The 20,223-nt window shown below is 44.9% G+C and overlaps 1 protein-coding gene across 1 annotated transcript in view; it reads left to right on the top strand.

Annotated features, from left to right (window-relative positions):
- Nucleotides 1-20,223, top strand: part of LOC149449345 (aldo-keto reductase family 1 member C1-like) — a 39,361-nt gene extending 19,138 nt beyond the window's left edge. Inside the window, exons 5-9 of the mRNA XM_089693378.1 lie at nucleotides 1,491-1,613; nucleotides 5,528-5,637; nucleotides 6,600-6,765; nucleotides 17,906-17,988; nucleotides 19,359-20,223. Coding sequence (XP_089549504.1) covers nucleotides 1,491-1,613; nucleotides 5,528-5,637; nucleotides 6,600-6,765; nucleotides 17,906-17,988; nucleotides 19,359-19,401 — 525 coding nt within the window. The 3' untranslated portion in view covers nucleotides 19,402-20,223. The remainder of the gene's footprint in view (nucleotides 1-1,490; nucleotides 1,614-5,527; nucleotides 5,638-6,599; nucleotides 6,766-17,905; nucleotides 17,989-19,358) is intronic.

Here is a 20,223-nt window from a genome sequence, read left to right as displayed (position 1 = left end):
GTGAAAGTCCCTGGAGAGCTGAAGTTCTCATGGACATCACTGGATCAAGAGGGGGCTCAAGTGCTGCACACAGGAGGTTGTTTACCTTCATGCATAGAATCAGGGCCGTGGATAAGGGGTTACTACCAGTCCTCCTCCTGTACGGGGCCCAGGCCAGCAGGGGGCCCAGTCAGCCGGGTGAAACAAATATGGGCAGGGAGGGTGATCGGCATGGTGGGGGGCAATTACTGGAACTGCTCCCCTGAATGGCTCATTCTGCAGCAGATGAAAGCTGGTTTCTTCTCTCCTGCTGGCATTTAGCTGCGGCAGATAACCCAACAAGGGATCCTTGTAATCCCCCCCCCCCTGCTGCCTGTGCACTATACATTTTCCCCTGCTACCTAGGCCCCCCTTGCATGCATGCCCCCCATCCTAGCAGTGCTGCCAGCTTCCCTCCTCTCCTCCCCACTGGCAGCTGCAAGCACACATTAGAATCCTTCAGGATGGAGAGTGGGGGAGGGGTCCAGTAAACATGTCACATTTGCCAGCCCCTTCCTTTCCTATGTTCATTTCATAACTGGCTGTATGGGGACCCGTGGTTTCTAACAGCAGCCCTGCATAGAATGCATGAAGGTAAAAAAAAACCTTCAGCCTTTAAAACTATTAAAGCCACTTTCACATTGATCTGATTTTTGCGTTTAAAAAAGCGGAAGAAAAATGCATGACCATGAAATCCTATGGAACTCTTCACACTGATCAGTTACAGGTTCACTGCATTTTGTAAAATCCTGCTTGCTGCATGTTTAGCACGTGTTTTCTGCTGTGAAAAAAGAATCGCACCAAAAAAGCACCTCCCTAATGAAATGAATGGAAAACGCATCTGTGGTTGCGTTTTTGGTGCATTCTTTGAGTCACATGTCCTTTTTTCACAGGTGCAAAAATTGGTCTGCGTTTTTGCAGTGGAGCACGGTGAAAGTAGCCTTACTTTTTAATGATCTGACATAGCGGCTTGTTTCAAAAATGGTCTGGTTTTCTATTTAAATACACAAAAATAAATTGCTTCTAACAGTTGTTAGCAATGATGTCATGGTATGTTGTTTCAGGGAGTATTTGGGCTCGTTCACACCATACGTGCATGAAAACTGATGGAAACTGACGTGCAAATTTCACTAACAGAGACATCCGTTTACATCAGTTTTCATGCGCACTCCAATGAGTTTTTATACACGTTGCAGATTCCTGCACAGAAAAAATTAGCATGTGATACTAGTGTGAACAGGGCACATAGAGAACAATTCACTTTATTGTACCCTTGCAGAACACGTGCAGAAAAATTGACGTCTCTGCGCCATGGTGTGAATGAGCCCTTAGAGATCAGGAAGGATTTTTTCACATCAACTGAAAGTTTAGAGTTCTGAAGATGTAAGGTGTTTATGTGTTTCTTGTTTAACCCATCGGGTGTGTGTCTCTTGTTTTCCAAGCTGACTAACTATGTGACTGGTGATTTCCAGGCTTTGGAGGCTTGTAAAGATGCCGGACTGGTCAGATCAATTGGTGTGTCCAACTTTAACCGCAAACAACTGGAACTGATCCTAAATGCGCCGGGACTGAAGTATAAACCTGTCTGTAACCAGGTAACTACAGTGATTAAATGGGAAGAGACTTAAGGAAACCTAGCATTTATATAGAAAAAAAGGTCAATTGTATTACCTTACATAGCCTGCTAGCCTCCACTCCCCTGCTGCTGCTTGCCAGACAATGCAGCCACACGTTTGGCTCTTCTTTCTTGCCTCTCATTGGCTGCAGAGTCCTGCATCCTGTCAACGCCTGCAGCCTACTAGCCTTCCATTGCTCTTGTATCTTTTTGTTTGCACCAGGTTCAAAATTCACAAACCCACCTGGGACTTTTGATAGCTTACCCATGAACTGACCCTTGCCCGTTATTGACCACATCTTCTGTGGTCAAAATTAAAGAGCCAAAAACTAAATTTAGCCAACCTAGACCAGGGGCACTAGATTAATTTTCTCCATCCTCTGAAGATACATGAATCTCCCAAGTACCACATGTACCTTTTTATTTTTGCTTTGCTCAGCTTTGTGTGCTGCTTGGCCTGAGACTATAGTATTATGTAAGTGCAGAGCCTTAAGGAAACTGGCACTGCTATAGGCAAAGGTACACTAGCTAGTTATATTCTTTAGCTTCATGTACAGGAGTGAGCATTACAGGTAGGTGTTTATATTGTAGTGCCCCAGAAGGCTACTAGTGGTTACATTTCGTTTTTGGCCTCTCTCAGGCCCGGGAGAGCATTAATTGTTTGGGTGCTCTGGGTTCTGTTGGTGCAGGCTCAATTTCTTTCCCATGTATCCCAGGGATTATTGGGACATGGAGGGTGGAACAATATAGACCCTGCATATTAATGTCTCTTCCGCCAATCCCTGGTCAGTGGAGTGAGTGACCAGCAGGGGACTGGAAAGGGTATTTTTTTTCTTCTGTATGTAATAACAGTATACATGTAAATTATTTGTGTGTATTGTATTTTGTCATACATTTGATGTCATCAGGGGCTCCCCTGACTACGTCAAACCTATGATGAAATGTGTTGGGTGGAGCTTAACGTGATGTCACCATGCTGAACGACCACCAGCCAAAACGTCTATGTATTGCATTGGAATTGCTGTAGCCCCATGATTCTTTGTTTTTAAACCAATTGTAAGTGCAATATTTTTCTTTAATAAACTTTTATTCAAGAATATACTGCATGATTAGCCTTTATATCCTACTGGGAGGGGTGGATTTTTTCGCCTTTTCCTTTGACTGGATTCACTTTCTTTTATGGAGTTTTATTTGAGCACATACTTTAGTTGTGTTTTACTTTTCAAAATAATAATTTTGATTAATATTTTAGCTCTGCACTTTTTGCACTATATCATTTTGAGGTTTTGTATATTTTACCTGTGCTAGGTGCTTTCACCATATGATTATTTAATCTGATCACAGAAATGCATTTGGATTGAAATTTTATCAGAGAATGGAACCTGGGACCAAACGGCTAGACCAGTCCCAGCTCTGTGCTACATTATATTGGCTGTAGAAGTACTTCTCAAATGTCAGTAAAGTTTCTCTATTATCTATATTACAGTATATCAAGTAGTAGTGGGTTCGATCCAGCAAAATCCAGCTACTTTGCAGAATTAATCAGTTCAGGACAAGGTGGTACTAAGGCCTCACTTTCTGTAGTGAACAGCATATTTAAGCCACCAGACTGGTTTGTGCCTTATCTCTGTACTACCTTTTTGTAATTATTTAATGACATTTTTCAACACCAAAGTTGAAGATTCACAGACAACTGACTCTGAACCCCTGCCACTGTCTGTTTTCTCTCTGCCCCTCTTGTTTGCTCTTTAAACTGAAACGTCCTTCTGTCGTAGAAATAACTAACCTTTTCAGAAAGCCGAGCCCTCTACCTGTCAGATCCTCTCCCTACTGTCCTGGTTAAAGCCTGTCAATCCATTGTCCTCAATAACTGATATAATCCTCTCTTACCTCTGGTATTGTTCAATCATCTTTCAAAAAACAGCTGTAACCACACCCATACTTAAGAAACCTGCTGCAGACCCTAGTGACTTCAGTAACCTTTAGCCCATCTCCAACCTTCCTTTTCTATCTAAAATCCTTGTAAAACGGTTTCTTCTCAGGTTTATGCTTACCAATCTGACCTGTTCGATCAATTTCAATCTGGTTTCTGTCCCCTACATAGCACTGAACTGCCTTGGTAAAATCAAATTAACTCCTCATGGCAGCTGACTCTGGTCTCATAACTATCCTCATCAACTTTGATCTGAGTGTGGCCTTTGATACTATTTCACATAACATCCTTCTTGATAGATTAGCCTCTATTGGATTTACTGATACACCAATGAACTGGTTAAAATCTTATCTCTCTGGCTGTACTCCTTTCATCTAACTCAAATCCTTCAAGTATCAACCATCTCCACTTTCTACTGGTGTGCCTCAGGGTTCTTTCCTGGGGCCCCTTCTGTTCATAATCTATCTTCTTCCTGTTGGTCTATTTCGTAAATGTAATATCCACTACCATTGCTATGCATATGACTCCCAGCTCTACCTTTCCCTTCTCTCAGGTAAAGAGTTTGGGTGTCATCCTCGACAGCACACTGTCTTTCCAAGCCCACATCAATAATGGCATTCCGTCAGCATATTCCCATTTACGTAGGATTAATTGCCTCCATCTGTTTCTCACACCCAACAGCACTGCTGTTCTCCTCCACAATCTGGTCACTTCCCACACAGATTACTGCAACTCCCTTCTTTTTGGTCTGTTTCAAGTCCCTCCATAAATTGCAACTGGTTCAGAATTCTGCAGCTCACATCAGCAGAACCCCCTTTTTTAATCACATCACTCCTGTCCTTCAGCACCGTCACTGGTTTCCGGTCAAATATTGTATTTATGTCAAGATTTTGTTCGTTGCCTTTTTAAGGTCATGCACAACCTCGCTCCTCCATACCTCTCTGAACTCCTGCATACCAATAGACCCTCTTGTATTCTTGGCAAGGTTTGGCAAGGGGTTGAGACTCCCTTAAAAGTGTAAGGGGGGGGGAGAGTCTGAGGAGTCAGGTGCAAGGAATAGGAAGATGTGAGGCTGGAGGAGGATGGCTGCCAGGAGGCCTAGTGGGAAATCTCATGATTCACTGGCTCCCTGAGTGAGGACAACCTGTATAGCGGGTTGGGAGCAGCCCAGCTGATAGGCCTGGAAGCAGCAGCCAACCCACAAACAGTACAGGAGAAGATCTGAGGGAGTACATCTGCACCCCCTGGGTGGATAGGGGAAAGAGCTAGTCTACTAGTGACTGTTCACCTCATGTAAAGGAACAGGAGCCAGATCCCCTGCTCAGTTAAAGTCTCCAGATTGCCGGGTGAAGATGAGTTATTCTAGGGTCTAGGGTGGTACAACTAGGAGATGCTGGCTAACACTCCAACAGAGACTGCATCAGAAAAGAAATGCTTGTGAATAGTTCAGGAAGTTGTCGTCAGATATTCGTTCCCTTGGGCATCCTATACCCCCCCCCCCCAACCTATCCAAGTTCTAACCCCTCAATAAAATAACAAAACCAACGCTCAAGGTTTGTTTTCTATCTCCAAATGCAAGTTTTTTGTGGAAAATGCTGAATGACTAGCTGTGCAGCACTATAGGGGGACCCAATTCATCAGCAATACCTAAGGGGGTAGTGCTACATGTGCAATGTGTTCTTTTGTAGCTACTTTTTTGTTGCTATCTTTGTAAGGTAAATTTGGGTGTCTAAATAAAAGGTGTCTATAAATTAAATGTATTATTATGCCTTCTGGCAAAGCTGGGTGCTCAAAATACTGTGAGAAAGCACTCCTGCTAATTGCAGAGAAGTTTGAGGGGAGCTCAAGCTAAAAGTCAACACATACACACATTTATTTTCATTTTTTATTTTTTGCTTGCATACTGAAATAAGTTTTTAGCATGGAGTTCTAATTAACCAGTACAATGCTTCTCCCTGCAGGTGGAGTGCCATGTATACCTCAATCAGGGTAAAATGTTGGAATTCTGCAAATCCAAAGACATTGTACTGGTAGGGTACAGTGTCCTGGGATCCAGCAGAGCTGAGGGCTGGTAAGTGCAAATGTAACTAGTGTTACTAAAAGCCGATTTTTTTTAAAAAAAATTTTTAATTCAAATTGAAATTATACTCACCTGCTATGTATAGTGGTATTGCACAGAATGGCCCTGATCCTCCTTCTTGTGTCCCTTGCTGACTATCCTGGCTCTTCCTCTTTTTTTTTTTCGTGTCCCCATAAGCAACCCATTTAGGGGACACACACTGCGTGTTTGCTCCTGACCTGTGCATCTACGGAGTCGTGCTCCAGATACACACACAGCAGGACTTAGCCCTGCCCCCCACTTCCTCTTCACATTTGATTGACAGCAGCAAGAACCAATGGCTCCTGCTGCTGTTCGAGTCCCTGCATGAAGAGGAAGCGAGGGAAGAAGAGATGCACCCGAGCACAGCGCTGATCTCTTCTCCCCTCTCTTCTCCTCCACACAGGAAAACAAAATTTTTTTTTACCTTATTCATGAAGGTAAAAAACCGCTGTGCAGCCCCCCCCCCCAGGTAATGCTTATCTGAGCCCCGCCCCCCGCTCTTCAGGGACTCTCCCTCTTAATTGGTTGAGACAGCTTTCAATCACAGCCAGTGAGCCAATGAGAGGGGGCGGGGCCAAGCCACAGCTGTGTGACTGGACACACAGAGCAACGGCTCAGGAGTGGGCCTGCTTGGGTGCCCCTGCAGCAAGGAGCTTACTCTTGGGGGCAAGGGACACTCACTAGGAGTGGCAGACATGAGAAGAGGATCAGGGGCAGCTCTGTGCAAAACCATTACACAGAGCAGGTAAATGTAACCTATGTGTGTGTGTGTGCGCGTGTGTGTGTTTTTTGCCTTTTTAGTTACACTTTTAAATACTGCCAATTGTTTGTGAGAACAGAGTTCTTTAGCAATGATACAGTTAGGGTTTGGATTTGCTTCAATACTGATAATAAAAAGGAAAAAAATCAGCCTCTTGTCTTTTCTCTTAAAGGGTAAACCAAAATTCTCCCAAAATGCTGGAAGATCCTGTTCTCAATGAAATTGCAAAGCATGTTGGGCGGACAGCGGCACAAGTGGCAATGCGTTTTCTGTTGCAGAGAGGGATTGTCATCATTGCAAAGAGCTTCACCCCGGAGAGAATCAAACAGAACTTCCAGGTGACTCAGATGTCAACTGTCCAGAAATGTAATACACTAACACGTACAAATGGGGTACTTCCTAAACAAATACCCATACTACAAAAATGTAATAAAATAGGCAAACTCTTTATAATGTATAATAGACATCGTGCAAATGCACACAATCCCACAAAAGACCTCCTACTCTCTAGTTCCCATGCCCGTATCCAGGACTTCTCCAGGGCTTCCTCCATCCTCTGGAACTCACTACCCCAATCCATCAGACTGTCACCTACCCTCCTCACCTTTAGGTGCACCCTGAAAACCCATCTCTTCAGAGAAGCCTACCCCGCCCTCACCTAATTGCTGATCTCCTCCGCTCTTCCCACTACTCCATCCCCCACAGCTATTTCCTCCTGTACCACTCTCCCCTCCCTCCTAGATTGTATGCTCCAAGGAGCAGGGCCCTCGAACCTCTCGTGTATTGTATTGCTACTGTGCTGTCTCGTGTACTGTCTCCCATTATAATGTACAGCGCTGAGCAAACTGTTGGCGCTATATAAATACTGTATAATAATAATAATAATAATAAAATGTAACCCACAGCATAAACTCAGAAAATGGTAAATACCATGCTGCTAGCCCCTTTTTATAAATTGTATCAACTAGCAGGCAACTCAAATTGGGTCCGGACAGACCTGAGTCAGTAGACACTGTATAGTTATAGTTATATACAGTGAGGAACAGAAGTATTTGAACACCCTGCGATTTTGCAAGTTCTCCCACTTAGAAATCATGGAGGGGTCTGAAATTCACATTGTAGGTGCATTCCCACTCTGAGAGACAGAATTTTAAAAAAAAATTCAGGAAATCACATTGTATGATTTTTAAAGAATGTATTTGTCTTGCACTGCTGAACATAAGTATTTGAACACCTGAGAAAATCAGTGTTAATATTTGGTACAGAAGCCTTTGTTTGCAATTACAGAGGTCAAACGTTTCCTGTAGTTCTTGACCAGGTTTGCACACACTGCAACAGGAATTTTGGCCCACTCCTCCACACAGATCTCCTCTAGATCTGTCAGGTTTCGGGGCTGTCGCTGAGCAACACGGAGTTTCAGCTCCTTCCAAAGATGTTCTATTGGATTTAGGTCTGGAGACTGGCTAGGCCACTCCAGAAGCTTGATATGCTTCTTACGGAGCCACTCCTTGGTTATCCTGGCTGTGTGCTTCGGGTCGTTGTCATGTTGGAAGACCCAGCCACGACCCATCTTCAATGCTCTGACTGAGGGAAGGAGGTTGTTGCTCAAAATCTCACAATAAATGGCCCCATTCATCCTCTCCTTAATACAGTGCAGTCGTCCTGTCCCCTTCACAGAAAAGCGCTCCCAAAGCATGATGTTTCCACCCCCATGCTTCACAGTAGGGTTGCTGTTCTTGGGATGCAACTCATCCTTCTTTTTCCTCCAAACACGACGAGTGAAGTTTAGACCAAAAAGTTCTAATTTGGTCTCATCTGACCACATGAATTTCTCCCATGCCTCCTCTGGATCATCCAGATGGTCATTGATGAACTTCAGACGGACCTGGACATGTGATGACTTGAGCAGAGGAACCTTCCGTGCAATGCATGATTTGAAACCATGACGGCGTAGTGTTCTACCGACAGTGACCTTTGAAACTGTGGTCTCAGCTCTCTTCATGTCATTCACCAGCTCCTCCCTTGTAGTTCTGGGCTGATTCCTCACCTTTCTTATCATCAGTGATACCCCACGAGGTGAGATCTTGCATGGAGCCCCAGTCCGAGGGAGACTGACAGTCGTCTTTAGCCTCTTCCATTTTCTAACAATTGCTCCAACAGTTGATTTATTTTCACCAAGCTGCTTGGCAATTGCCCCGTAGACCTTTCCAGCCTTGTGGAGGTCCACAATTTTGTCTCTGGTGTCTTTTGACAGCTCTTTGGTCTTGCGCATGGTAGTAGTTGGCGTCTGACTGACTGTGGGGTGGACAGGTGTCTTTAAAGAGCTCAGACAGGTGCTACTAAGTTAGATTAATGAGTGGAGTAGAGGTGGACTTTTTAAAGGCACAGTAACAGGTCTTTGAGAGCCAGAATTCTTGCTGTTTCTTAGGTGTTCAAATACTTATGTTCAGCAGTGCAAGACAAATGTATTTTTTAAAAATCATACAATGTGATTTCCTGAATTTTTTTTTTAAATTCTGTCTCTCAGAGTGGGAATGCACCTACAATGTGAATTTCAGACCCCTCCATGATTTCTAAGTGGGAGAACTTGCAAAATCGCAGGGTGTTCAAATACTTCTGTTCCTCACTGTACCTTATGTATGAAACAAAATAATAAGGAACATACAATAAATGAGATGTAGGTACAAAGGTGACCATGCTAAATCCTACTAATGAAAAAAATTAAATGAATCAGAAAAACAAATACAATAAAGCTAAAGCTGTTGGAACAGACGATGCAGTGTATCCCAGATCATTTCATAACCACTAGCCTACAGGGCACTTATACCCCCTTCCTGCCCAGGCCAATTTCCAGCTTTCAGCGCTGTCACACTTTGAATGACAATTGCACGGTCATGCCGATTACCAGCTCTCCTCTCGAGCTGTCAGCGTGACAGCTCGTGAGGAGAGAAATGCCGATAACTGGCATTTCCCTGTTTACATGTGATCAGCTGTGATTGGACACAGCTGATCACACGACCGAGCCGACATCTTCGGCTCTTCCCGTGGATCGGTGATCCGCTGTGTTCAAGGGACACAGCGCATCGCCGATCGCTGCGCTGCGCGCTCCCAGAGCCGCGCATGCACGGTGAGAATGGGAGGACATCATATGACATCCTCCCAGAACAATAGAACCGCCTTGCGCCCGTCATTGGACTATATGGCGGGCTGGAGGCGGATAATTACAGGAGATCAAATAGAGACTGGTGCCTAAACGCTCTACACTACACATTGGGGCATATGCATAGTATTTGGGTTTTGTTTGGTGTGTTACACTGTTGGTTACATATGTGGGTACTTTATGTTTGTTGTTCTAATGAAGGATTGTTCTATTTATATTCATTTTATGATTTGTGTATTTGTTTAGGGGTACCCTAATTTTATCTATCTAGTGTCTTGTTGCCACCCTGTCTGCACACTTGATTATGCTGGTTTGTACTGTTTTGGAAGATCTGACATTTCTGCCAGTACTCTGCATGGCCGCAGAAGTACACATCAGTCTCAGTTTGGTGCCAAACGGCTTTTATAAGGAGGCTCATCACTTCCTTAAGTTGCTGGATGATCTCTAGCTCCCCGTACCCTATTCCTGTTTCCTGTTTCCAGTGATTCTAACCTGTGATTTCCTGTTACCGACTCGGCTTGCTCCTGGACCTGTCTACTCTTGTAAGGGAATTCCCGTGAGACGGCTGGCGAATAGACGTGCGCATGCGCACAGAAATGCATGATCACGCACACGCACGGCGAAGATTGGCACCAGATGGACTATTTAAAAGGTGCCTCTGCCTGTGCTGAGTGCTGACTGGTCTTCAGCTGTTCCCTGTTTCCTGCTCGTTCCTGTGTGATTTCCTTGTTGCTGACTCGGCTTGTTCCTGAACTGAATTTGATTACTCTCCTGCTTGATACTTGTTCCTGACTTCGGCTCTGCTCCTGACTTTGGCTTGCTTCTGATTTTTTACCTCGCTGTCCGCCCGTTGATGACCCTGGCTATTCCTTTGACACTGCTCCTGTCTCCAATCCCTGCTTCCTGCCTTGCTCTGGTGCACACCTGGCAATCTACCATACCAGCTCTGCATATTATTACAGTGCCTGAATCGGAGGTTCATCAGTCTTTCAAAGTCTCCAACTGCAAGAGCTGCAAACAACATTTGCTGGCGCTCTTGTTCCCCTGGTCCCTAGACACCCTCTGTTCCACTTCCAGTAGGGTCAGGGCTAGCGACACAAGTGAGGCCGACCTCGTCATTTCAGACTCCAATCAGGTACTTGACAACTCTGCTTTACCCCTGATCTGACCTCGGCTTGGCTTACGGATACTCTCTCTCTCGCTCCTCTGTGTATGACCTCAGCTATCCCATCTGACTACGTTTGCTTTGATTCCCACCTGGTACCTGACCTTGGCTTGGACCGACTACCCAGTAAACATCTAAATCCCAGAAGGGTTTACATACCACGCACAGGCGTTTCCTGTCTGCAGACCTATCTTCATGCACCAGCTGTGCTTCTGAGTGGACCACCAACCAGCACTCCTACAGGTGACCTGTGCAACTTTGGGCCAGACTCCCGCTGTCCCACTCTCAGGGGAGTCCGGAACTTAGCTGCAAGGGAAGCCCTCTCTCCATTGGCCTCCATCACCAGGTACGTCATAGTATCATCCAGCCAGTATGCCCGAGGCTGAGAGAGGTGCTTCCGCACTAGAGGCCCTGTGCCAACAGATGATGGCACTTACCCAAGCAGTGAAGGATCTACAGCAAGGACACTTCCAGCTAGAAGGGCGTCTTCACTCCCTCTCTATTTCCGTGGACCAGGATCCCTCCATCAGTTCCAATCCAGTAGCTGCACCTGCCAGTCAGTCTCCTGCCACTACTCCTGCTATAGTGTTACCACCTCCGGAACCCAGAGTTCCTACTCCTGAACGTTTTCTCAGGGATCGACATAAATTCTGAGCTTTCAAGAATACTTGTGAATTATATTTTGCTCTGCAACCCAGGACCTTTTCTCTGGAAGCGGTCAAGGTCGGGTTCATCATCTCCCTCTTGTCTGAAGAACCTCAGTCTTGGGCATATGGTCTTCTGGAACAAAAGAGCCCAGCACTTAATTCATTGAGTGAATTCTTTGAAGCCATGGCTGCCCTCTACGATAATCCCCAGAGGACCTCCACTGCTGAGTCCGCCCTCCATGCTCTACTACAGGGTCGGCGGCCTGTGGAGGACTACATAGTGGAGTTCCGTAAATGGTCTGCAGACACCGATTGGCACGATGCAGCATTAAAGTATCAGTTCCGCCTAGGCCTGTTCGAGTCCCTCAAGGATGAGTTAGCTAGGGTGGAAGCTCCCTCCTCCTTGGAGAACCTTATCCTGCTCGCTACTCAGTTGGATCGGCGTCTACGGGAAAGACGCGCGGAGCGTACTCAGACCTTTCGGCCCACTTGGGTTCTGCCAAAAGTTCAAGGACCAACGGGTCCTGCCCCTACTCCACAACCCATCAACACTTTGGAGGTAGAACCTATGCAAATGGTCCTTCTCTGACCTGCCCTAACTCCGGAAGAAAGGCTACGCAGACAGCAAGGCAACCTCTGTCATTACTGTGGGGCCACGGGCCACTTTCTGCTTAGCTGCCCAGTATGACCAAGTAAGTCCAGCCAGCCCCATCCTTCGTACCTTCAGCTATCCGGGACTTTAACCACCCATGTATTTCTCCCCATGTCATTGCAGGTGGCTGGAAGGGACGTGAAGTTGCGGGCAGTCATTGACTCAGGAGCTTGTAGCTGTTTTTTAAACATCCAATTGGCCAAGGACTTACACATCCCTCTTCTGCCTAAGAAACAGAGACTTGACTTCTTACTTGCGGATGGTACTACTCCGAGTTCCAGACCAGTTACCCAGGAAATAATTCCTATTCTTGCAACCACTGACTCTGGCCATCCAGAGTTTATTCGTTTTGATGTGATCAGATCCCCCATGTTTCCAGCCATCCTTGGAATACCCTGGTTGCAAGCCCACAACCCACAGATCAATTGGCCCAAGAAGGAAATCATCTTTTCTTCAGAATATTGTCTACAACACTGTGGTGCCCCTGCTCTCACCAATTCTTCTGTATGTCTCTCAGTCCAACCTCCACCAGAGGCCAGTCAATCAGTTCTTTCTCCCTACCATGACTTCCTTGATGTGTTTGATAAAAAGAAGGCCAACACATTGCCTTCTCATCGGTCTTACGATTGCCCAATCGAGTTACTCCCAGGGGCAGAAATACCATTTGGGCAAATTTTCCCATTGTCTGAACTTGAACTGGAAGCCCTCCAGCACTATCTAGATGAGAATCTCGCTAAAGGATTCATCCACCCCTCTTCCTCTCCTGCTGGGGCTGGTATTTTCTTTGTAGAAAAAAAGGATCGGTCTCTTAGACCTTGCATTAACTACAGGGAACTTAATAAAATTACCATTAAAACCGATATGCTCTTCCTCTGGTGCCTGAGTTGTTTCAGAGATTTCGAACAGCCCAAGTGTTCACTAAATTGGACGTACGGGGGGCCTACAATTTAGTCCGCATAAGAGAGGGCAATTGAGTGGAAGACCGCCTTCAGAACACGCTTAGTACAGTACCTAGTGATGCCATTTGGGCTATGTAATACCCCTGCTACGTTTCAACATTTTGTGAACGACATCTTTAGAGAGTACCTTGACCTTTTTGTAATTGTCTACCTGGACGATATCCTAATTTTCTCTACGTCACTGGAACGCCATCGTGATCACGTTAGGAAAGTGCTAAACACTCTAAGGATGCATGGCTTGTACGCCAAGGCAGAGAAGTGTGAGTTTGAGAAGCAGTCCATCCAGTTCCTGGGGCTCATAATTTCCACTGAGGGAATCTCCATGGACCCTCAGATAGTATCTGCTATCCTGGATTGGCCTGCACCTTCAGACAGGAAAGGGGTCCAAAGATTTGTGAGTTTTTCCAACTTTTATCAGAAATTTACTAAGGGCTTTTCCACAGTCATTGCCCCTATTACTCATCTCACCTACCAGCATACACGATTTTGCTGCAGCCAGGAAGCTCAAAAAGCGTTTGAGCAATTAAAAGATCAATTCACCTCCGCTCCTGTGTTATAGCATCCAGAGCCAACACTGCCTTTCATTCTGGAGGTGGACGCATCTGCAGTTGCTACAGGAGCTGTATTCTCCCAGCACTAGGGCCCAAAGGCTCTGCTTCACCCAAGAGCCATTTGTTCTAGAAAACTGAGCCAAGCCGAAAGGAACTACAATGTGGGTGATAGGGAACTTTTAGCGATTAAGATAGCCTTCGAAGAATGGAGATATCTCTTGGAAGGAGCCAGCCACCCAATTATGATTTCACAGATCATAAAAATCTGGAGTATCTAAGGTCCGCCAAGAGCCTAAGACCTCAACAGGCTAGATGGGCTTTATATTTCCCCAGGTTTAACTTCCACATAACCTACCGCCCAGGATCCAAGAACGGGAAGGCAGATGCCCTTTCCCGCATGTTCCCGGACCCAGAGGAGCCTTCTCCCCCCCCCCAACACCATTTTGTCGGGCCAAAATTTTTTGTTGATCTAACCCAGCCTAAATTCTTCGATCAAGCAAGCCTATGCACTATGTCCTGAACCCGAACAAGATTCACTTAGAAGGTAGGATGGTCTTCTGTGGCACAAGGATAAAATCTTTGTACCCCAAGAAGTGAGATCTCAAGTTTTCAGGGCTTTCCATAACCATCAACTGGATGGACACTTTGGAGTCCGTAAGACAATGGAAATAATCCAACAATCCTTCTGGTGGCCCAACTGGAATCATGACTGTAAAGCTTATGTGAAGTCATGCACAGTGTGTCTGCAGAACAAGGGAGACAAAGCCAAGGCCTGGGGGTTGCTGAAGCCCCTGCCCATTCCTGATCGTCCCTGGGAGATGGTCGCAGTGAACTTCATTGTGGATTTGCCGCCCTCGGAGGGGTTTACTACCATCCTGGTAGTAGTGGATCGGCTATCCAAGATGGCCCACTTTTTACCAATGGTGGGTACTCCATCCGCACCAGAGACTGCACTAACCTTCATCAAAGAGATTGTCAGGTTACATGGTCTGCCCAGTAATATCGTCTCAGACCGAGGGGTGCAGTTATCATCAAGGTTCTGGAGAGCCCTCTGTAAGGCCCTGAAGGTGGAACTCTGCTTATCGTTCGCCTACCATCCCCAGAGTAACGGGCAAACGGAGCGAACGAACCAGACTTTGGAGCAATATTTACAGTGCCTCTCTGCTTTTTCTCAGGATTATTGGGCATCCCTACTCCCATTGGCAGAATTTGCCTACAAGAATTCAGTCCATTCTGCTACAAACCAGACGCCATTTTGGGCCAATTATGGATTCCACCCTTCCTCCATACCTGACACCATTCCTAAAGCTTCGGTACCCGCAGTACAGGACAGACTCTCTATGCTACAGAACAAATGTAAAGTCCTCCGAGAGTCTATACTGAAATCCCAGGCTGATTATAAGAAACACTACGACAGGAAATGGAGAGGAAACCCTCTTCTGAAGTTTGGTTATCAACTGCCAATCTAAAACTCCCGTGCCCGTCATGTAAGTTGGGTCCAAGGTACATTGGCCCTTTCCGGATCAAGGGGAAATCAATCCAGTGGCGTTTGAGCTGTTCCTTCCGGAATCATACAAGATCCACCCAGTTTTCCACATCTCCCTACTCAAGCCAGCTGTTCCTGATCCTTTTCCAGGGAGAGTAGAACCACCTCCTCCGCTGATAACAGTTGGGGTGGAGACGGAATACGAGGTTGAAGCAAATCTGGACTGCAGAAGGTTGGGAAGACAAATCCAGTACCTGGTCAGATGGAAGGTGTACTCACCTGAAGAAAGTTCCTGGGAACCAAAATGCAATGTACATGCCCACAGGCTTCTCCAAGAATTTTGTTCCAAGTATCCTGAAAATATGGCCCAGGTGGGCATCCGGAGGCTGCCCTTTAGGGGGGGGGGGGCACTGCGAGGGTCCTGTTCACGGCAGAAGTTCTGGAAGATCTGGCATTTCTGCCAGTATTCTGCATGGCCACAGAAGTACACATCAGCCTCAGTTTGGTGACAGACGGCCTTTATAAGGAGGGTCATCACTTCCCCAAGTTGCTGGATGATCTCTAGCTCCCCATGCCCTGTTCCTGTTTCCTGTTTCCAGTGATTCTGGCCTTTGATGACCTGGACCTGTCTACTCTGCTTTACCCCTGATCTGACCTCGGCTTGGCTTACGGATACTCTCTCTCTTGCTCCTCTGTGTATGACCTCGGCTATCCCATTTTACTACGTCTGCTCTGATTCCCACCTGGTACCTGACCTTGGCTTGAACCGAATACCCAGTAAACATCTAAATCCCGGAAGGGCTTACATACCACGCACAGGCATCTCCTGTCTGCAGACCTATCTCCATGCACCAGCTGTGTTTCTGAGTGGAGCACCAAAACAGTACTCCTACAGGCGACCTGTGCAACTTTTGGGCCAGACTCCGGCTGTCCCACTTTCAGGGAAGTCCGGAACTTAGTTGCATGGGAAGCCCTCTCTCCATTGGCCTCCATCACCAGGTACGTGATAGCTGTCTGGAAGGCCAGTAGCGCTGACAAATGTGCTTGTTTTGTTTTTGCATTGAAAATCCTCAGTCATGGGGAGAGCAAACTCCATGTAGACAGTAACACACACACCTCTGCTCAAGACTGGCCTCTCATCGTCTCCACTCCTTATTGGAAATGGGAAAAAATCTGCCGCATTCCGATGAGCTCTTCTTGCAATATTTTTTAATAACAAACAATGTTTCCAAACGAAAATCAACCTTCCTTGACACATTTCACCACTCTTGGTGTGGTCACAAGAATTTCCTCCTGCCTCATGCGCAAGAAAGGCTTGTTTTGGGTCGTAAAGATCACTGTATGCAATCAACACACTGATTATTAAAAATGAATACTGCAAGAAGAGCTCATTTGAGTGCAGCAGATTTTTTCCCCTTATTTTCCATGTAGACTGTGTTATTGGTGAGAACCCAGATCGATAACACCGCTAAACATACACATCACACAGCTGCCAGACCATCTTGGTGTGTATGCTGTGTGGCTCCCACATAAGTAACTTTGTTTTCTCTGAAGAAAACAGAAGGACCCTAAACACCCGTGAGATGTTGATAGTGCTTGATATTGCGTACAGTGCTCTTTCTCCTTTAAAGTGGAATTGATGGCTCTTTGCCAATATATTGTGACTCCTGCGTGCATACATGGCCATTGAAGTGGCTGAAGAGATGCAGCCCAGAAAGAAGAGAAGGGTGAAGATGGAAGCACTCGGAACCAGCTGGAACATTGATAGAGTAGCGCTGGAGGGTGCTGTTTGACAGGTAAGTCTGCCATTATGTGCTGGTATGCAATACATGCTAGCACATTATGGCATAAACCTGTCAGGTGCCTGGGGAAGAAAAAAATTCTCTGGGACTTTTCACACTAGATTGCAGTGCGGGAAAGCTGTGTTCCTGTATGGCTGCTGTGGGTGTCAGTGCAAAGTTAATGACACCCTAAATGCAGGTCGCAAATGCAATGCATTTTGTCTACCCAGGCCCACACCTGATCACATGGTGTGGGCACAATCCGGTTGCCAGGCATTTCAAAAAGTAGTGCACACACTACATTTGGTGTCGTGATTTCAGCCCATTCAGAATGAATGGGGGTGGAATCGCACTACCCAGAATTGCATGTGAATTGCACAGGAACTGCATAGTATTTCTGTGTGTTTCACATGCAGTTCCTAGTGGGAAAGGGCCCTCATACTTTAAAGCGGAACCAAACTCTCTCAATCAATGTCAACTATTTTTAATCCTTATGCTATTTAGCCTTTCTAAATAAATAGGAAGGTATATTATATTGTGTTATACTTTTTTATGGCGCTCTGTAAAGTTCCTCTTTAAGCTGAGCTCCAAGCAAATATAAAATGCACAAATGACTACAGTTCTTCAATCATTAATACACTTAAGGCCTGGTTCACACCTATGTGTTCTTAGCCATTGTGTTTTTGAAAAGGGTCAGGGACTTTTTCCCCAGAGCAGATTACAATATGCATTGGTGTGAATCAGGCCTTAATGAATTTTTAATGCAAGCAAAGTACCTTCTTCTTGTAGTATCAGTAGAACATGAGCACTGCAGCACAACTGACTGGTTCCTTGCACTGCTTCCTCTGACAAGGAACATGCTGATAGATGGAAAGACCAGAATGACAGATATAAGCTCATCAGTTTTTCTCTTTTCATTGTCCAGCCAGTTGGAGTAGGAGTCAGGAGCTGTAAGTGTTACTGAACTGCAACATAAAAATATCAGGTTAAGCTTAGTGAAAATAAAATTTTATCTGGTTCTGAGACTTTCCTCTCTAAATTCCCTTTTGTAGTTATATTTGTTTTGTTTTCTTGCAGCTCTATGACTTCGAGCTGAGTTGCGAAAATATGAAAAAATTGGAAGGCCTTAACAAAAACTTGCGATACCTCAGCCTTGATGGGTATGTAAGAACCTTGTCTGTCCGTAATTTTGTGGAACTTTTTATATAATTCTTGGATAGGATTTACCCGTCTGTTGTTCAGTTTACATTCACACTACATTCACACCTGTGTGTAGAGTTTTTGTGCATTTTTGTTTTTTTATGCGTCTGTGCCTGATTTGTTTAGGCGTTTTCAGGCTTTTTGAGTTCTGGTGTTTTTTGTATTCACCAATAGAGAAAAAGTTAATCTGTGACATCAATTGTTGCCATGTTTTGCCATGCCAATTTGCACGTTTCCATGTTTTCCTAATGGAATGAACACGCCAAAAACTCATCAATCTGCCTGAATGGAGCTACAAAAGTAGCTCCAAAACTTTTGAGCTTCAGGTGTTCTGCTTCAGATGACTTGGAGTGGAGATGTGAACCATCTCCATAGAGTAATATTGATTTAATTTTGTTTTTTTTTGTACTCCCAGAGCATTTTGGATCTGCGCTATAAAATGCTCAGGTGTAAATGGGGCCTAAAAGTATTTCTAAACTTAAGACACAAACTACAAAGATTTATTCAGATCTATATGTAAGAGCCGATTTGATTCAGGTGTAAACAGTTAATATTTTATGTAACTTTTGCAGTGCCATCCATTGATCAATGAACCAAACGTGTGAGACGCTCACTAGATTGTGAATCCATACAAAACTTAATTGATGAAGAGTCGAAGCACAGCCCATTTGGGCTCCTTCCATTCACATGTTTTACTGGACTAAGCTCTGTTAGCGAGTAAAACTCATCAGAAGGAGAAGCTCGAATTGGTTGTGCATTGACTCTCAATCAATACAGTTTTTTTTGCAGCATTGTAAAGTGGTGTGCACTGCAGCCTGTAAGTTTCTTCATGCAAAGTTTAGAAGGAGGGAACAGCTGAGTGGGTATACTATACATTGTCTTGGTGAATGCATGGATTGTTTAATGTTCAAGATTGAGATCTCCCTACCATAATTGAACTCTTTTCCTGTACACCTGGGAGTTTTCGCTGTTCCCATCAAACTATTTGTGGTGTAGCTCCACATGTTGCATTCATAATTGGCACAGCAGGTGTACAGATTCAGGAACTCAGTGCAGGGTCCAATAGAATCCCCAAAAGACATGAAACTGCCTGAAGACCTAATTCTGCCACATCTATCAAACAGAATATTAGTTTTGGATGGTCTAACTTTTACATGTTAAAAGGTACAAGAAGTTGATGTGTAACAAGAATCCACCCAGAATTATCCCTTTAAGGTGGGGTTGCTGTGTATGTAATATATATTTATATAATTTTTTTTTTCCGAGATCTGATAATCCTCTGTAGATAAGAACATCACTGATTAATGTGTATCTTTTTCTTTTCATTTAGTTGGAAGGAATCTCCTAAATACCCATATCATGATGAGTATTAAGACATCGGGTCTCCCAGTCTCCCATCATGACACCACAATGCCCAGAGCTCTTATTAGATCTTGATAGTGTGTCGGTCCTTCCAGTGCAAGATGATGAAACAAAGGGCTGTGATGTCACACTCAGAATCATGGGAAAGATTGAAGCCTAACTGGCTTGATTTTGTTCCAGGAATGAGATGGTCCCCATACTTCTGCGGAAATGCAGCATTGTTTACTGTATGTAGCTGATGCTACATACAGTTTGTACAGCACTGACAGAGGCCATATGTACTAGTAATATAAATAGTCTGTTTGGGCCAGCTTGGCCCACGCAAACTATTTAAAGTGTAATAAAACCTGGAGTTATGTTTTAAACAATAAGTACAGTCTAATGCTAAGCTTAAATCTGCTCCCACCCCCATTCTAAGCCCAATTCTAACTACCCTGTATAGGAAAGATACCTATACTTGCCTATTTTGAAGGTGATCTGTGCAATCACATGACCTCCCCAGAAGCTGGCTTTAGTAAAGAAATTGCTGACAATTGCTGTAATGCCTATATATTGATGTCGCCCATAGGCCTACTATGGGGCATCTGATGCCCCTACACTGAATCCAGCGATGGGAGCCCATCATGTGACTGGACTACAGAGCCCTTATAATAGACAAGTATAAACCTCTTTCCTTTACAGGGTAGTTAGAATGGGGGTGATAGCAGGTTTAATCTTAGATGGCATATGACTGGATTTCTACTTTAACAAAGTTGAATTGACTGTGTCATAAATTTGACCTTTTTAAGTGAATGGTGTTGGAGTTTTAACATTGAAATAAATCTTATGACTTA

This window comes from Staurois parvus, unplaced genomic scaffold (assembly GCF_062004578.1).
Source record: "Staurois parvus isolate SC_StPar_1 unplaced genomic scaffold, SC_StPar_1.0 ptg000629l, whole genome shotgun sequence".
NCBI classification, from domain to species: Eukaryota; Metazoa; Chordata; class Amphibia; order Anura; family Ranidae; genus Staurois; species Staurois parvus.
This window is presented reverse-complemented; position numbering and strand designations above follow the sequence as displayed.